The sequence below is a fragment of the Clytia hemisphaerica genome, unplaced genomic scaffold (assembly GCF_902728285.1).
Source record: "Clytia hemisphaerica strain Z4C2 unplaced genomic scaffold, Clytia hemisphaerica genome assembly, whole genome shotgun sequence".
Lineage (NCBI taxonomy): Eukaryota > Metazoa > Cnidaria > Hydrozoa > Leptothecata > Clytiidae > Clytia > Clytia hemisphaerica.
In genome coordinates, this window is record NW_027104146.1 from 1,166,240 (window position 1) to 1,184,599 (window position 18,360).

The 18,360-nt window shown below is 34.8% G+C and overlaps 1 protein-coding gene across 2 annotated transcripts in view; it reads left to right on the forward strand.

Moving 5' to 3' along the window:
- Positions 1-1,480: 1,480 nt before the first annotated feature.
- LOC136813876 (transmembrane protein 59-like) overlaps positions 1,481-18,360 on the forward strand; it is a 23,299-nt gene continuing 6,419 nt past the window's right edge. The window contains exons 1-6 of one of the 2 annotated variants that reach the window (XM_067070372.1): positions 1,481-2,015; positions 2,557-2,642; positions 9,353-9,437; positions 9,954-10,054; positions 15,547-15,738; positions 16,114-16,222. In XM_067070372.1, coding sequence (XP_066926473.1) covers positions 1,496-2,015; positions 2,557-2,642; positions 9,353-9,437; positions 9,954-10,054; positions 15,547-15,738; positions 16,114-16,222 — 1,093 coding nt within the window. In that variant the 5' untranslated portion in view covers positions 1,481-1,495. Of the gene's footprint in view, positions 2,016-2,556; positions 2,643-4,026; positions 4,256-9,352; positions 9,438-9,953; positions 10,055-15,546; positions 15,739-16,113; positions 16,223-18,360 lie in introns of those variants that run through there. The other variant, XM_067070373.1, reaches the window with a different exon arrangement.

The window sequence follows — 18,360 nt, forward strand, 5'->3', positions numbered from 1 at the left end:
ATCGACTTTTCTGGTCTGTAAAATACCACTGGGTCAGTAAAATTTCATAAAAATTTATATGATAATTTTTAATTATATATAAACATGTTTGCAAAGTTTCATTGATATTGCAAGAGTATTTCAAAAGATATTGTAATTTTTAGTAACCTACCCCAGGCTATAGATTTTTCTATAACTATGTCACCCTACCCCCAAACACCCCCTATAAAACCCAAATACCACCTATCTGGCCCGTAGAGCTTCTGGTTTCGTTAATACTATATGCTAAAGAGTACAAAAAACCATATGGGGGTTTTTCTATCGAAAGGTTGCGCGACCGTGAGTCATCGCCTGGTCTAATGTACCTTATTGGGACTAATTTGACCAAATTTTGATCTTTCAAGGGGCAAAAAGTTCAAAATTTCCTATGTAGTAAGGAACTCGATAAGGAACTTTGAGACTGAAATTCTCTGTAAAAATAAGGAACTCCAGGCTCAGAGCAAAGTTAAGGTTCCTTATAAAATAAAAAACGTGTATAAGAAAACCTGAGAGGGTGCTGAGGATTTAAGGTTTATGTAAAAGTTATGTATTCTGAAAAAAAGAAAGTATGGCAGAGTGGTGAATACACCGTTTAACAGTGTCGACTGCGCACGCGTATGAACAATTTGCCATTGTTTTGATTTTGGCAACCACGGGAAACTTCACTCTCCCCGTAAAAAATGGTAGGTAAACATCCAGTTCTCATAAGGAAACCCAGCAGAGAAATGGTAGGTAAAGAACTCCTTTTAATCATAACTTCTTTTCCTCTTGATGAATTTTTGTGAAATTTTCAGGAGAGATACATAAAATTGTCATTAATATCATGTTCAAATATCTAAAAAATTCTCTTTAAAGGAAAGAAAAAAAATGGCAATGTTTACATTTCTCTAACCTTCCACAGTACTAAAGTGAGCATTTTTACCTACCGCCTCTACGGTGGAGATGGCGAAACTGTTAAACGGTGTATTGTTTGGTTACTTAATATTTCACGACTTTTGGACACTACAAGGAGCTTTTTAATTGTAAGTGAAATTCCCCTTTTTATTCACTATCTTTGACGTCATAAACAGTGACGCCATTCCCCTTGCAACTTGAAGACATTAGAATTGTTGATTGTTGATGACCCGAAACTTTTTTCTCAAAATTTTATCAGACTTCATTCAGAAATCTCACAAATCCTCACAAATTCGTCACAAAGTCAGAAATGAAAAGGCAAGAAAAACCTTGGATCACAGAAAATATTTTAAAGAAAAGCCAATACAAAGACTTTCTGTATGGCAAATTCATGAAAACAAAATGCACAGAGGTAGAAAGAGAATATCAAGTTGCTAGACAAGACATAAAGAAGGAGACTAGAAAAAGCCAGTTCCTTTACATGAGAAACAAATTTTTGAGCACAGGAAAAAACATCAAGAAATTCTGGGAGAATATCAATGCTTTTTTTGGTAGAAAAAAAACATCTAAATATCCAAACACCATGACTTATGAAACCAAAAACATCAGTGGAAATTTCAACATTGCCCAAGCCTTCAACAATCACTATTCTGAAGTAGCACCTAATCTCATTAAAAAACTACCGAAAAATTCTGACTCGAATGTTTCGAAATCAACACCAGAAAACAATTCAAGTTTCCTTTTTCAAAAAACAACAAGATACGAAATCTTAACCCTCCTTAACAAACTCGACAACAAGAAATCCAAAGATTTATACGATTTTCCAATTGATATTATCAAAGCAACTGCAGATTTAATTGCCGAACCACTCTCACACATAATCAATCACTCAATAAAAGGTGGAGTATTCCCTGAGACACTAAAACATGCAAAAGTTCTCCCTCTGTTTAAAAAAGGACCTCGAGATGACATCAAAAACTACAGGCCTATCTCCGTACTACCCCTGTTTGACAAAGTATTTGAACAGGTAATGCACAAGCGACTATCAAAGTTTCTCGACAAAAACGAATATCTTGACAAAAACCAACATGGTTTTCAAAAGGGTAAGTCCACTTCTTCTGCTGTTCTTCAACTGAGTCGAATGATCAAAAAATCTCTTAAAGCCAAAGAATATGGTTGTGCTATCTTCTTAGATCTTGCCAAAGCTTTTGACACAGTTAATCACCCTATTCTGCTACAAAAACTTCAAAGATCTGGTGTTCGTGGTCCCATCCTAAAGTGGTTCCACAGCTACCTTTCCAACCGTCTACAAACAGTGACCATAAATCAAACAAAGTCTGATCCCAAACATATTTCTCATGGAGTTCCACAAGGATCTGTGTTGGGGACCCCTTCTATTTTTGATCTATATAAATGACATCTCTCTAAACACAACTCTTTCAAGCATTCTTTTCGCAGACGACACTTGCCTATTTCTTAGTGACAAAGATCCTCTCAGGCTTCAAACAACACTGAACTTGGAATTGGACAAAATTTCGAATTGGCTTGTATGCAACAAGCTTACACTAAATGTTTCCAAGTCAAACTTCATACTATTTTATGGGAAACACAACAAACTTAAAGATTTTAATTTATTTGTTTCAGGCGAAAAGCTCAAAAACACCAGTAGTTGTAGATATCTTGGAGTCATTGTAGATGAGAAACTTAATTGGAAAGAACACACAAAACTGGTAAGCACCAAGATCAAACAAGGGGTAGGTATGTTACACAAGGTAGGTAGATACATCTCAAAAAGAAATCTAATGTCTTTGTACTATGCCCTAATTCAATCCCACTTAACATACTGCATAACTTCATGGGGAAGCCCAGAAACCCCTGGGCTGAACCAAATTAACAAAATCATGGCTAAATCTCATGCCTTCATTATCAACAAGGTTGAAAACAATTCTATTTTGAATGTCGAATTCAAACCACTAAACATAAACAGTTTATTTAAACTTGAAGCTTGTAAACTTGTACATAAATTTTTAAAAAAAGATTTAACCAAATCATTAATCGATCTATTCACTTGCCATCCTCGTCCATATGACATCGACAACCCAGCCAACCGTAATGACAGCGTCTTTGTTATTCACTCTAATAAAGCTGATTGCCCGGTCATGTACCACGCCCCTCTAGTGTGGCATCAACTTGATTGTCACAACATTGCTGAATTATCTTCGCATTCCCTCTGTAGTCACCTTAAAGATATAGAACACAGTAAAACATTGATTATCGATTGTGTATATGCTTTATTTGGTTTGTTATATAACTTGAGCTACTTTATCTTAAATTTTTTTTTTTTTTTTTTTATTATTGCTGCTTTAGACTTTTCATTTGTGCGTGTAAACGTTATTCTGCCCCAGAGGCAGTCATTCCTTTAGTTTATTATTATTACGAAAACGTTCCGTAATATTTTAAAAGTTCCTGTAATATTTTTAAAGGATTTTATACTGATGAGTGGCGTAGAAAGCTCCCATTTATGAGCTCTTTTCACTCTCAGGTTTTTATTCACTGTAAATAGTACTACAAAAAGCGAAAGAGAACTTAAACTTAAAGAACAATTTCCTTCCAATTCCAGATTTTTTTAGACGGATATGCCAATTCCAGACCTTGTAGATATTTGACTGATCCTGGAAATTTCTGGCAGACGTAACAAACCTGAATAAGGTTTATTGCAATCACAGACAATTTGAGAAAAGTCAAATGTTTTTAGGGGCTTAAGGCCTATTTAATGGGCGTAAAAAGATCTCTCCTCTCAAGTGGAGCTAGATTGAAGGATGATGACGGGATGAGAGATTCTAAATCAGCAACTATCAAAGAGTGCCCGAAAAACCCAAAACACAGAAGTCTTACAACCACAGATACACCAAGCCTAGTCCATCACCATCAGCCATCACAACCAGACATCTTCTTCCACAAAAATTTTGTCGCACGTGCAACTAGATAAAACCGGGAAAGTTGTAGTGCACTTCAGCGTAGATACTTTTATTTAAATGTAAATGGTAAATTTAGATTATGAAATTAGTTTTGGTAGGAGAGCAAAATGCATTATGGGATGTGTTATTAAAAACATTGGCTCGGCAGAGAAAACGAAAGGAATTTTTGATTTCAGATCACTCTGGAGTTGAAATCAGCGAGAAAACTGTGCTGTCTTATGAAATGATTGAGTAGCTTTAAGATGATAGAGCAATATCTTTTGTCAAATATTATTTTAATAGTATCATTATTAGTCTTTGTAAAATCGCAAGAATCATGTATATCTATGTGTGATGCATCGTATCCTCTCCACACTCTAGACAAGGTAAAAACTGAAAACTTTTTGGGTGAACTTTTTATTTTCAGGGAAACTTTATCCATTTCTGCTTTCTAATTGCTACTTTACATTAAATTTTTGGGGCACTTTCATTATAAATATAAAGCAATGGGCATGGGTAACTTTAACTTTATTACTTCAACACCACAGCTGGTCTACCGTATGATCTAATGTCAACATGGTGTCACCCCCCCCCCCACTTTAAGTGGGGGTACCTAAAAAAAAAGGTGTTAAAAAAGCCAGGTACCTGGAAATATTCCAACTTTCAGGGGGTACCTGATATGTTTGGGGGGGACCTGTAATCTCGTCAGTGAGGGTGGGGGCTGTTTTTTCTGTGTGAGATATTTTTCTTAACTTTACTCAATTTCTCAATTTTCAACCAAACCCTTCGTTTTTACTACTTTTTCTTTCTTATGTCCTTTACATTTTACAGTAACCCCAGTGAAGGAGATTAAAATTCAACGATTTTTTTGTTTTTGTTTTTTTTTATAAATAGAAATTTGTAGTTTGCCCACGGACGTGGAGTGGTTCAATTTGAATAAATGAATAAATAAATAAATAACGATATTGCATTTTTGCTGACCAAGCGTTTCTATCATAACAAACATGGTAGCTTGAAGTTGTTATATTTTTTTATAACTTGCGAAAATCTTTTGGATGCAGTTCCATATACGTTATTTGATTGTATGTAATTTAGTATATTTTTTAATTTCTTTTCATATTAATAATTTTCACCTATTTTGGATATTTGTTTCTTCACATGGATTTGTGGGAAAAGACATGTCTTACTCTTGTGTGTTCTTTGAATACTTTCAACAACTGACACAAAATTATCATTACAGAGAATAGAATGCAAAAAAAAGAAATTCTTCTAATCGGCTACGTAATAAAAGGGGGTACCTAAAAAACATAACCAGACGGTGTCAATTGAACAACTTCGAACAAAAATCGCAATCGAACCAATCGAACGTAATCGAACGCGATCGAATAATTGCGATTCGATTGTCGAACGTAATCGAATCTTAATCGAACGGCCGATTCCTGGGTAATATTCGATTGTGTTCGATTGCGTTCGAGTAGTGTTCGATTGATAGTTGACTATGTTCGATTGGTTCGATTGATTGTCAATTACATTGGATTAATGTTCGATTACGATTATGTTCGATGAGTTTGATTGCGATTAAATCAAATTGGATCACTCTGTTAGAGCTTTTAGCGTGGGTGGCCGAGTGCTTAATTACCATACCAAAGCGAATAAAATCTTATACACAATTGAATCAATCGAACGTAATTGAATACAATCGAACGTAATCGAAGCAATCGAACAGTAAATCCTGGGTAATATTCGATTGCGATTCGATTGCGTTCGACAATCGAATTGCAATTATTCGATTGCGTTCGATTGATTCGGCGTTCGATTCGTTCGATTGACACCGTCTGGACATAATTTAATGGGGGTACCAAATCCTGGGGGCTACCTAAGAATCCAAACAACTTTGGGGGTACCTAAATCGTTGGGGGTACATAATTTTATTGGGGGTACCTGAAGCCTGGAGGACCCTATGGTCAACATCCCTCCTCTAATTCCGACACCCTTTTTATCAGCTGAAATTGATAGAAAGGTTGAAACTGTTTTGCTTGGCTTAGTGGTCACAGAGGAATAATCCTTTTTCAATCAGTGATTCAAACTTTCATATTATTCCTGTCTCTAAAGAAGTGTGTTGGAATTAGACGAGGGATGTCGTTGATATTAGGACCAACTTACAGTACCGTGAAAAAGGGTAACTTGCATCATTGGAGGCTAACATGCATAGCCCTCAAATGAAAGACCCAGCTGGTCATTAAAATACAAAAATAAATCAAATCAAAAATGGTAGAGTAGAGCTGCGAGCAGAGGAGCTGCATAGTTGTATTTTAATGACCAGCCAGGTCATTCATTTGAGGGCTATGAATGTTAGCCTCCACTGATGCAAGTTACCCTTTTTCACGGTAAGTGCTAAGCAGTTAGTGGAGCTACCTCCATTTAAAGCATGTTCAAAGTTCACAATACCACTTTCTTTTTATTATACGGAAACCAAACAAGTGAGAACAAGTCATTAAAACTAAAAGTCAGCACTCTGTGGTTGTGACGTAGGTTTTGTAATCGATTTTCACAGTTTCTTGTTTCTACGTCATTTTTTAAACGTCTTAGTAGGAGAACGTGTCATTCAATAAGGAATTTTATAACACTTCATGGCAGATTAAAAAGACAATTAGAAAGCGCTAAGTTTCTTAGTTTTTCATTTTCGCATTTATATATGGGGACAAATGAAATTTTCAGAGGATGCTTTATTCAATATGAGGATTCCCATTTCTGTAAATCGTGATTCCCCATGGTTGCGAAATGGTAGCTATGGGTAATTCCTTTGTTCTTTTGCTATTTTCTTTTGTTCTGTGTGACGTAAAGACACTTCCCAAATCAAAGTACTTCCACTAACTGCTAAGAGCTACCATAAGTTGGTCTAATATCGACATCACTTGTCTAATTCCAACACACTTTTTTAGTTTTTTAGAGACAGGATTATTTAATAATTACCAGATAGTTGCTATGACAAAATTAGACAATGCATGTCCACATTATACAAAGTTAGACCAACCCTAAAAAAAAAGAAGAGTTTCCGGTTCACCGGCCGGGTGAAAATTTTTTTCGTCGTCACCCGGCCACATTTTTTTTTCATAAGAACCAAATAGATAACAGAGGAAACTTTCTTCTTAAAAACGTTTACTCATTTAAACTCCCAGCTGGCACACAACGTTTATATAACGTTAAAAAAGACGTTATGAATGTTAGATGGACGTTGAAACAATGTTGTGTGCCAGCTGGGCTGTTACATCGTTGCTTTATAACCCTTGCACTCTTCAAAAAGGTTTGTTTGTTTAGCATGCTTTCTGGATATTAAAGATCAAATAAATAGTGTTATGCATATTTAAATGAGTGAAGAAATTATTTGTTTGTCTAGGAGGCTTTCTGAACGTTAAGGATCAAATAAATAGTGTTATGCATATTAAATGAGTGAAGAAAATATTTGTTTGTCTAGGAGGCTTTCTGAACGTTAAAGATCAAATAAATAATGTTATGCATATTAAATGAATTTATTAGAATGCAAGGTTTGTTGATTCTTAGAAAAAAAGATCACAAAGTAAACACAATGACACAACTAATAAACTCATTCAACACTCAATCAGCTTTTTGTAATTAATAACAACACATTTCTTTCAGTGAAAGAGAAAAAAAGGGGACAGAATGTGTGGCAATATACTTTCTTTAACACTAACAGTCAGAGAGATGAATTTTTTTCTTCCTTTTTTTTTTAATTAGAAAGGACCAAAAAAAAATTTTCCCGGCCGCCCGCATGACTTTTTTTTTCGTCACCCGGTGGACCGGATTTTTTAGGGTCGGCCTTAGGGTACTGGTCAGAAAAAATAAACAAAATGTTGATTGTCAAAAATAGTGCTACTACTTTTCTTGATTAAAAAAAAAATCTGATCATTTTGTGGGTTAAAAAAATTACAGTATGACAATAACTTTTATGGCTCCCAATGGAAATTTCTAAAGGTTTTAACAGCGAAATATTTCTCATAAAAATTTAAAAAATGTCAAGTAACTACTTTTAAAATGTTTACTCGTATCAAAGAGTTACGTATTTCCACAACCTATGCATAATTTGGCATAACAAGGCACAAAATAGTGAAAATATTGTTCCCTTTAGTGTCATCTGCAAAATTTAATCCCGCAAAAATTTATCCCATTAAAGTATACAAAAATGCCTAACTTTTGTTAGAAACTTGAGTTCTGCTTTTTGTATACTGTAGACTGCAAGTGTGGTAATCTACTGCAATCAAGGAAATTTCTCAATTAGCCAACACACTACCGTAAGTTGGTCTAATGTTGACATCCCTCCTCTAATTTTGACACCCTTATTAGAGATGGGAATAATAGGAAGGTTGGAATCACTGATAGACAAAAGATTTTTTCCTCTCTGACCGCTAAGCACAAAAAAAAAGAATTTTCTATCAGCAATTGTGACCTTCCTATTATTCCTAGCTCTAAAGAAGAGTGTCAGAATTAGAAGAGGGATGTCAATATTAGACCAACTTTCAGTACACTAAGGGCAGTAAGGGTGCTTTAGTTTGAGATTAACTTAGGGAAAAGCAAAAAAAAAAAAAAAATTTAACAAAACGTTGTTTAGAACAAGCTGGGTCTCAAAGCTCAATCTGACCTTCAGTAACAAATAAAATTTTTCTCGACATCTAAAGATTCAAAGGATATTCAAATGTTTTTTGTCACAAAAAGAAAAAAGAAATCTGAAACATTTTGAATAAGAAATATCCTCTGATTTGTGTCAAAGCAAAATTTCACTCCTTTCTATTTTTGTGTAAAAGAGAGAAAAACTTGGTCACCTCTTTATTCTCAAAAAGTCTTTAATGCCTTTAAATTCTCTAACTGTGTTTTGCTTGAGTTTTGATTTATGCGAGACCAATAAATCATTAACAAGACAATTTTACTGGCCGTGCAAAAAAACATTCTTGTTTTTGATGATGTCTATATATCATATTTATTGTATTTAAAACAACTAGCAGAAGGTAATTCTAATTGGCGAACTTTACACCTATTGCAATTTTATGTGATACTAACTGCTTGACTATATGCAAATATTATTTTCAGGACTATTATTGTCAGCAAAGACAGTAGATTTTTAACGAGACTTTTGGGAGAACTGTTGTTAAAAAAGTTTATATGGAAGGTATATGGGAGGAATCGGGATGTCCTTTGATTGGAAATTATTCCTGTAATTTCTATTCATTGATCCTAATCATGCAGTAGATTTTGGGTCAATTTTGACTTTCTTTTTGGGTTTTTGGAGATTAGATTTCTTTAACAAAATTAATAGGCACTGTAATCCACTAAGCAAGCTAATGACCATTTTGTAATACATATTTATGGATTTTACTCTGAAGAAAGTAATTCATTTGCATTGAGATTTAACTAGCTTGTTGGATTTTTTAAATATTTTTTAGTATGAAACATCTTCTATTGATTTTTAGGTCTCTGATTTACAAGCATGTACAAAAGGATGTCGTTTGCAATACATTTCACATCTGTCAAGAACCAAAAGTGATTGTGAAGAAGGTATTGTTTTTTAATTGTTGGCATAGGAAATTAAACTTTGCACAGCCTTTTTAATAACTCCATTTCCAATGGCCACGGGAGATGGTTAAGTGTGAAAGTTCTTGGAAACATTTTATATGTACGTGAAGAAATTCAAAGAATTTCTGTCCAGCTATCTTTATTCAGGAGATTTGGGTGGCAGAGCAGCATATGCATTTCGTCCTTTTTAGGACTCGTCCGCACTGCATACTGCACCCTGGCCAGGCAGATCGAATTGCATATATATTTAATATAATTATATATATATAAACATTCAAGTTGTCTTTTATTGCTAAAAAGAAAGAACTAACCTCCAAATTTCAAAAACAGAATCTGTAATCAAATTAGCAAAGAAAAAATCGATTGTTGTCTTTGCTCTATCTATTGCTCGAGTTGTAAATGTTGATGAAGGCTTCTTTTAAAATCTAATCATCATCATCAACTAGTCAATTTGGCATATTTAAAAAAGGCTACCTGATCCTTTCATAATCTTTCTAGACTGCACACATGCATATGGAAAAAGTTTAAATGAGAAAAAAGCGTGTCAAGAAGGATGCCAAGAGCAAAAAGCTTTGGATTTGAAGCCCAAAATGTTGCAGGTAAATTACTATTAACTATTATTATCTATTTGCGTCAAAGTAGACAGCAATTATATTAATGTAATTTACACAGAAACTGCTAAACTGCATATGATTTCAGGAAACAAGTAATGATGACAATTAATCATGAGTGATTCATTTATTTGTTTTGTTTTGAGTGAACTCAAATGATTTTCTTAATGTTATGGGATTACATCCTAATGTGTAGTTATTTAGGATGTTGGATTGTGTTCATTGAAGTTAATGACCTCTGTCACCCTCTCAGCAATTATGTATGATCCTAAACAATGCAATTTTTCTTGTTCAATAATATGTTAATATGTACCCCAACAGTCTCTGTAGTCGAAATGATTGAGTTGGCTAAGCAACAGTTTGTTTGATATTGATAAATGGGTGCAAATTGAATAAGTATTATGAAATGCATAAGTCTAAAGTGATTCAATTAGAATAGTATACATTGAAAAAAAAAAGTTTGATTGAGTAAATGAAAATATCTAAGTTTAGTATGCAAATTATACAAAAATGAAAATTCCAAGATGGCTGCCAAGACCACAATGGCTGAACTAAACCTAACCTAACCTAACAGTGCTGCACTCCCGCTGCACTGCAGTACAGGGACTGCCTATCTTGTTCACCCCCTAAAAGAACAGTTGCCCCTTACTTTCATCATTAAATTTTGATGCAAAACATAAAAAGCTTATAAGGTAGCTTTACATAAAGATAGTGTGTTGTGTAATAACTGTGTATACGCCAACGAAAATCATAAAAAAGAAATAAGTTTATACCTAAACTACTCTATAAGTAGAATAATAATATTGTGCAAATATGAGTGTCTTAACCAGATTGTTCTTAAATTGCTTTTTTTGCCATGTGAAAGTAGTTGTGAAAACTCTTGAAAGAGTTAAAAATGTTTTCAGGAAAAAGACAACACAATTATAACATTAGATAGTATATATTGATTGAATCATAACATTTGATGCTTTGGTAAGCATCTTAGGGTGTTGATAAAACAGTAATACAAATATTATTTACAGTCATATTCTTACATTCAGTAATTTCTATCCAACCGAATCTTCCCGGTTTAACATGAAATATGTAGCAATTTCAGCACTTTTATAGACAACGTTCAAATCAAAATATGATGATAAAATAGAACAGAACAGTTTTTCAAAGTTGTACTAATTCTTTAGTCAAAATGCTAGCATCACAGATTCTTCACCAAAAATATTCCTTTGCTCGTTAAAACTACAAAATGATATGCTGAGAAAAAGCTATAATATTGTGCTATCTTCAACTATATACAACCACAATTGGATTTTCTTGAGTTCAGCATGTTTCAATGGTGCTCCATATCTGTACACCGGGCGTCGACTGCCTGTGTCAACTTCAACCATTTGACATCAATTGAACCCAATCTTTGATCATCGGGGTTTGATTAACTAAGGGCTCCTTAATGTATTTTTATAAGGATGTAATGTTGTGATATTTTTTTATACCATACTTCGGTACCGGGGATTTATACAATCGAAACAAACAACTACAACTACACGTTTTTTAATTAGAACACCTCAATTTTGGCTGAAGCTGGATGTGCTTATTTTCTTGGTAATTTCCAGCCTAACATGTTCATAAACACGTTCTTAATTTTCGTTCAAATTTAGAAACTCTAAAAACTGGGGAAATGGCTGCGAATTTTAGTGGTTCCATCTAGTGTCTTATATAGGATATATGTGATATCACTGCAGCAATCAGTAAACCATGATTTCAGCTAGATTTATTGCTCTTATTAAACCAATATCAAGTTGAAGTAACTCCACGTTTCGTGCTAAAAGAGGTTTAGTACATCGAGCCATATATATTTCAGCTCTAGTATAACCAATGTGAGTACATAACCTGCGATTGTCATTAGGGTTCCCATTGTTAAAGACATAAATATCATTATGAGATAGACGTTCTAATATGAGTATATAGTTAGCTGTTTCAAGTATTCGATTATGTATAACAAGGAATGTTATGATTTTCAGTGAACCAAGATCGATGCGGAGCCAATTTGAATATTCCATGCCCGTGTGACAAACTGGAACGTCGGGTCCATATGTTCCATCTGTACAAATTGAACCAGGCCTGATCACATTTGAAGAAGTTGACATTGATACAGTTTTATGTAGGGCCATGTTATCTACAAAGAAATGAAATTTGACATACCGTACTACATGGCTAGGGTCTCTTACTAACAAGAAGGTGTTATAGTTTCCAACCTCAGCAGGCTTTCGATTTTCTTTCACGCACTTTTTTTCATAAAATCTTTATCAAATTTCTCACGATACTACACTTTTTTTAATAAGCAACCACAGGTTGGGAAGACTGGAGGGCTCAAATTTAGCTTCTTGGATGATCTAAAGGTGCTCTTGGCCTAATAACCATGAAATATGGTATAATATCAGGGATGGTCAAAGCAAATTTTTCAAAAAATGAGCTAGAATGCCAAGCAACCCCTAGACTGACCCGAAAATTGGAGTTTCCTATAAAAAGTGTAGCTTGTTAGACGAATACTGCTTTTTTATTTCGCAATAGATCACTTAGTTGGTTGATGGGAATGTACTGGTTAAAATGAGACCATTTTGTGATTTTCATGAGAAAATTTATGTATAAACTGTTTACAAGTCACGGAGAGACGGTAACAACAACACTTGTTTTATAAGAAAGCCAGATATTAAACTTGACTTGAGCACTGAGTGATTGTGTTTTGTGCGTACAAAAGACTGCTTTACTGTATTTATTTATTTTAAAGTTGAAGTCACCTAGTAACCTACCTGTCAGTTCGAACATACAACACCCTTACAGTGTATTTTGGGAAGCCTGAAAAACTTTGGGATTGCATCTACGTTACCTCGCTTTACATTGAGTTTTATTGTATTAGAAACCTACCTGTAAGTTCGAACATACAATGTTCATCGTAGGTTTGAAACGGACAAACACACTCGTGAGTTCCATTTTGATAATCAGGAATACATTTATGGTTTGGATTGATGCATGTCTCATCCCATTCACAATCATGCTAAAATTTTGTGAGAAAAATTATTTTTATTGATGAGCTTATTGAAATTTAACTTTATTAAATTCTTTATCGAAAAAATGAAGATTGACAGTAGCTGAGTCTTTTCATAGTCATTATAAAAACTAAGGTCTGGAAGGCTTTTATCTCTTTTTTAATGTTTTTAAAGGACGGAGCTTACGTACCAAAATCGATTTATTTTGCTAACTTTTTGATCATGTGATTAGTAAATAGACCAATCCAAAGAGGAGATTTTAGTAACGTGATCAGAAAGTATGCAAATCGTAAGTTTGTAACAAAAGAAAATTGAACAAAAAACTAAAACTGAACAAAAAACTAAAACAAGACATTGCCAGACCGGGGTTTTTTATAATGACTATGGTCTTTTTACCAGTGCGTCATGGTAAAATAATGGATGATTTGATTCGGCCACCTGTCTACTTAGTATTTCACTCCTCCTTTTCGAAGAAACAATGACTTACTTTTATTGCATAGTGAGTGGATTCTGTCTGTGGGATGAAGCTTGAAGAATTTCTGAATCGATCAGTATCAAGAAGTTGACATTCCAAATCGCCATTTTGTTCAATAATGACATTGACACTGTTACAATTCTCAACATCGATACAATTAGTAATGCATTTAGCAGGTGAAGTTGTGTTGATTGTAATTGTTTGTAATGCAGTCACATTGAGGATGTGATCTTGATGGGCCACCATATTTGCGTATCCATAAAAAACTGAAGAAAAAAGTGTTATCTGAATAATATATTGTCGCCGTTTTAATCAAATTAGTACTAGTAAAAGTAAACGGGAGTCTCTATAACTCGAATGCACAATGAAAACACAAATTTGTTCGAGTTAAGGAAATTTAGATATATGGAGTAAGGTTTATAAGACATTGTTAACTGAAAGGACTAGAAAAACTTGTTCAAGTTAAAGAGACATTCGAGTTATAGTGGTTCGGGTTAAAGAGACTCCAATCCACACCAGTTGAAGAAACTCATTCCACAGAAAAGTGATTAACTTGCTCCGTGGACCGATTTCGGGGCCTCCGTCCCGGATAGGGAACAGGGGTCCCCGAACGGTCCCCCGGATTTAGTACGATGAAAGACAAGAAAGATCTCCTTACCATTTTTGCCAGATATTTGTGAAAATCTTCTGATTTGTTGATGTTGTGCACAAGTCGTGCTCAACAACAACATCCAATATATAAAGATTGAGCAAAAAATCATCATTTATTTATCTACGCACGATCTTGTGTCAATAACTAGTCTTAGTCTTCTATGGAAAAAAGTGTCAACGAGTTTGAAACAATTTCATCGATTTCGAAAAAAAGTTTTAAATAGTTCACTTTTTTATTGAACTAACTTGAATCAATTCAAAACTAGTCTTTCGTTTGACTAGCAACATCAAAACTTTCGTGATCTATTGGACCATTACATTAAGTTTCCATACAGGGGGTGGACGAACTTTTTCAAGTAAAAAAACTTGTTGAAAATGTGTGGATACCCCCTGAAAAATTACAAAATTTGAAAAAAGACCCTTGGAAAATTTCTTTTCATACCATAAAGTGATGGTGGACGAACTGAAATCAGTCTTTAACCTCCTGAAAATATTTTTAGTATCCCTTGGAAAAATGAAAAACACTCTTTTAGACCCCCCTGGAAATGTTTGCCCACCCAGCTGTATAGATATAAAATGAAATGACCCATGTCATGGTTTCATATTTGAAGATGGTAAAAAGAATTAAATATGAATGAAATTGTGGTTGAATGAATTATTCTTCGTTTAAAGAAACTCCTTTAAATAAATAAGATTGATATCGTTTGCTTACTTGTCAATTTTAATTTACAAGCTTTTTCACATCTGATTGACACGGATGTGGTCAGAAATATATCAGCATAGTATAACAATAGGCAGACACTGACCTGATATGAAATATGTGTCTGATATGAAACGGGAACACTTATGTAAAAACAAAACCTTTAATATCTCAACCCCAGTTCTTTTTTCATTAGAACTTGATTAATCCAATACGTTTTGAATTCTAGATTGTTCGTAAATATTGGCGATAGATTTTAAATAGTTGGGTGAATCGTAAAGTATAACGAAGATTGTTTGAAATAGAGTCTATTTTGATGTCCCTTTAACTCTGCTATAGACGGCCCTGGACGGCCAACTTTTCACACTGCCCATTCTAATTGTGCTTTCTTTTGACGTCAATGGAATTCCTTGTAAAATATTCTCAAAGTAAAGATTTTAACTGCAACTTTTTGCCAAATATCTCTCATTTATCCAAAAATGTTTCTTTGATCAAAAATAATTGAAGTTTATTGGATCAATAATGAGCATTTTAGCCCTAACCAGTGGGGAACCGCTTTAAAGCAATTTTGTTCATATCAGAAAAACTAACCATTCCTTTCTTTTCTTAATGATAGGTCGAAGAGACGAGCGACTTGACATTCCATTTCCGCTTGCTTCACCCGATCTTCGTGGCGAGGAATTATTACTATACCTTGTTCAACAAAGAAAGCCAGAGCGAAGATGGCGGACGAAGGTCTAACAGTTTCTATTTTGCTGAGCAAGCATCTTCTGATGGTAAAGGGAACAGCATTTTCGTTCGACTGGAGGTAAACGCAGTGTTTCTTTTTTTTGATAGTAGTCATGTACATACACAGAAACACAGGTTCTCATGCACCTAGTAATTCCCCCCCACCGCCGCATGTTCATCGTCTACAACGCCATCCAAATAAAGAAACACATTGTTTATTGTGGCTTATGTATTATATTCTGACGTAATGCTAAATCGGTCTTAAAACTTAAAAATAACTAAAATAACTCGTATGCACCTACGGTATGCGTGTATATTTGAATTTTTCATTTTTCAGTCACTTGTTCGTCAGTTCATCTTGACCCTCCATTGGTATACTCCGTAGGATACCCCTCCTCTCAAATGCTGTCGTCTCTTTTTAAGCTCCCATAAGTGTTTTGTGATTTTTGTTTAGATGCACCCATTGAAGATTGGTAAATATCGAACGTTCGATAGCGTGGAGAACGACGATATGGAAGCTGAAACTGTGGAGACGCACAAAACTGAAAATACCGTCAATGAAGGTCAGTGAATACCTTAACCTTTAGACGCCGAGAGACGTACCACGTACGTCATATATACAGGCCGAGAGACGTACCACGTACGTTTTGATACTGGGGTCCTTTCAAAGTTTAATAAAATAAAGACCAGTTTGAATTTTTCTATTCTGTAAAATTTAGCAGACAGGATAGGGGTGAAGGTTCATTCGTTCAAAACTTTACGGGTCCTGCTTTTATACATCTCGAGATATCAGAACTCAATGTCGGTGTATTTTTCAAATGTCAACAAAACATCGTTTTAGTGTTGGACAGAGGGTGTTTGATGGATTTTTGGACTGAAAAGTCATGTTTATGTCTCGTTTTTTCTTGGTTTCAGCATATAAATATCATTATATGAGATAGAGAACCTTTATTGGCAGTTTCTATGTGGTTTGAAGGGGTTTTAGGGGGTATTTCCTGACATACATGCCTATCTCTAGCTCCAACAACTCAGGGCTATTTTGCCTGATTTTGCCTAAGTTTTTCCAGTATTCTGGTGTTTTATTGCTTGAATTTACATGATAGAGAGTCTGTTATGATTATTGTAGTAATTTTACAGGCTTAGGGTAAGTGCAGGGCCAATTTTAGAGCAACGGGACCACTTAATTTACCTGTTGTGGCCAGAGTGTCGATTTTGGGTGGAAAGTGTGCTTCACCGAAACTTCGATTCTGAGATGAAATGAGCTTCTTCAGCCCTGAAATTTCACACAATGGGGCTTATAACCACTAAAACAAAATAATTTTTTCGGGACCATCTTTACCTTGTACCCACTTTTTTCATCAATTTGTCAAAAAAAAGAAAAAAAGTGAAAAAATCGTAAACATGCAATTTTTACTGTTTTGATTTGAGGCTGTGTAGTCAGGTTTAAAAGGGTGATGAGGCGTCTTTTTGGTATTATCTGAAAAAATAGATCCTTAGCTTTTCAAAATGGGTTTACTTTTTACTTAAGCTTTAGCGGTTCAGATTTTATGACATTTTCCGCGAAACCACCATTTTCATGAAAAAAACAGCGGCAGCAGCGCGCACTGTTTTTAAAAACAGCGGTGTCTAAAGGTTAAGTTATATTGGGCTTTTCTGAAAAAAATTGAACATGTGGGAGGATTTTGGTGACATTTTTTGGAAATTTACCCCTGGACGTTCAAAATTACCCTAATCAGAACAAAATTACCCCAAACAGAGCAAGTTTACCCCCTCCCCCCCGAACAAGGCAAATTTTGTAGATTATTCAGCCTCGCCTTTTTGGTCTCGGTTCGCGTATTTGTCTCATAGTTTGCATACGATGAGAATGCAAACAATTTGCTTTAAAGTTGCTCTAAAACTCGATATCGAAAATGAAGTTAGTATGTTCTTTTGATTTGCTAGACTGAGACTTATTTTCGGCTTCACATCTCAATAGTGTTAACTTCATTAATTATAACGAAAAAGTTATTAAGACGGAACGTTCTAGTAGAAACAAAAATGATATATTTCAATGTGCCCTAGACTGTAGTGAGAATGAAAGCGTCCGTTGTTGTTTTGAATTATAATCCGTTCACCACCTGATTAGTTCAACTACAGTTTATTACGCACGGAGCGAGCGTTAGCGAGCGAGTGCGACTCTTTTTGGCAAAAGCGGGAAAAAAGCCTTATATGCGAGTGAAAATAATTTTACCATTTTTAGCCTCGTTTCCATTCAGACTTTCGTCGTCGTGTGCAACTGTCTTAACTCCCAATATGGAGAATTGTCACCTGCACCCGACTGTCTGTCGGAAGCATTACGTAATGGATTTTTCCAGATCTCTTTAAATCAGCTACCGGTGTGGAAACAGTAGGGGTTTTTTATACGAGGATGAACGTCGTTCTTCAAGAACGTCGGGGAAATATGGGTACGGCGCTCTATCCTCCTTGCCGATCGGGAACGTCTCCTGTCGGAAGCGTTTTGATCGACCATACTCTTTCTAACAGTCAAACCAAAGATGCGGCAAAAAAAACACTGGTTGCTACTGCTCTTTCGCATTTTTCTTTGGTTTTATTAATGAGTTGATTGGATCATGATTTTGTGATTGTTTAAAGAAATGGTTGATGATGAAGTTTTCTTATTATTTCCTTCCCGATTTGAGTTTCGTTTGGTTTGGCATGAGAG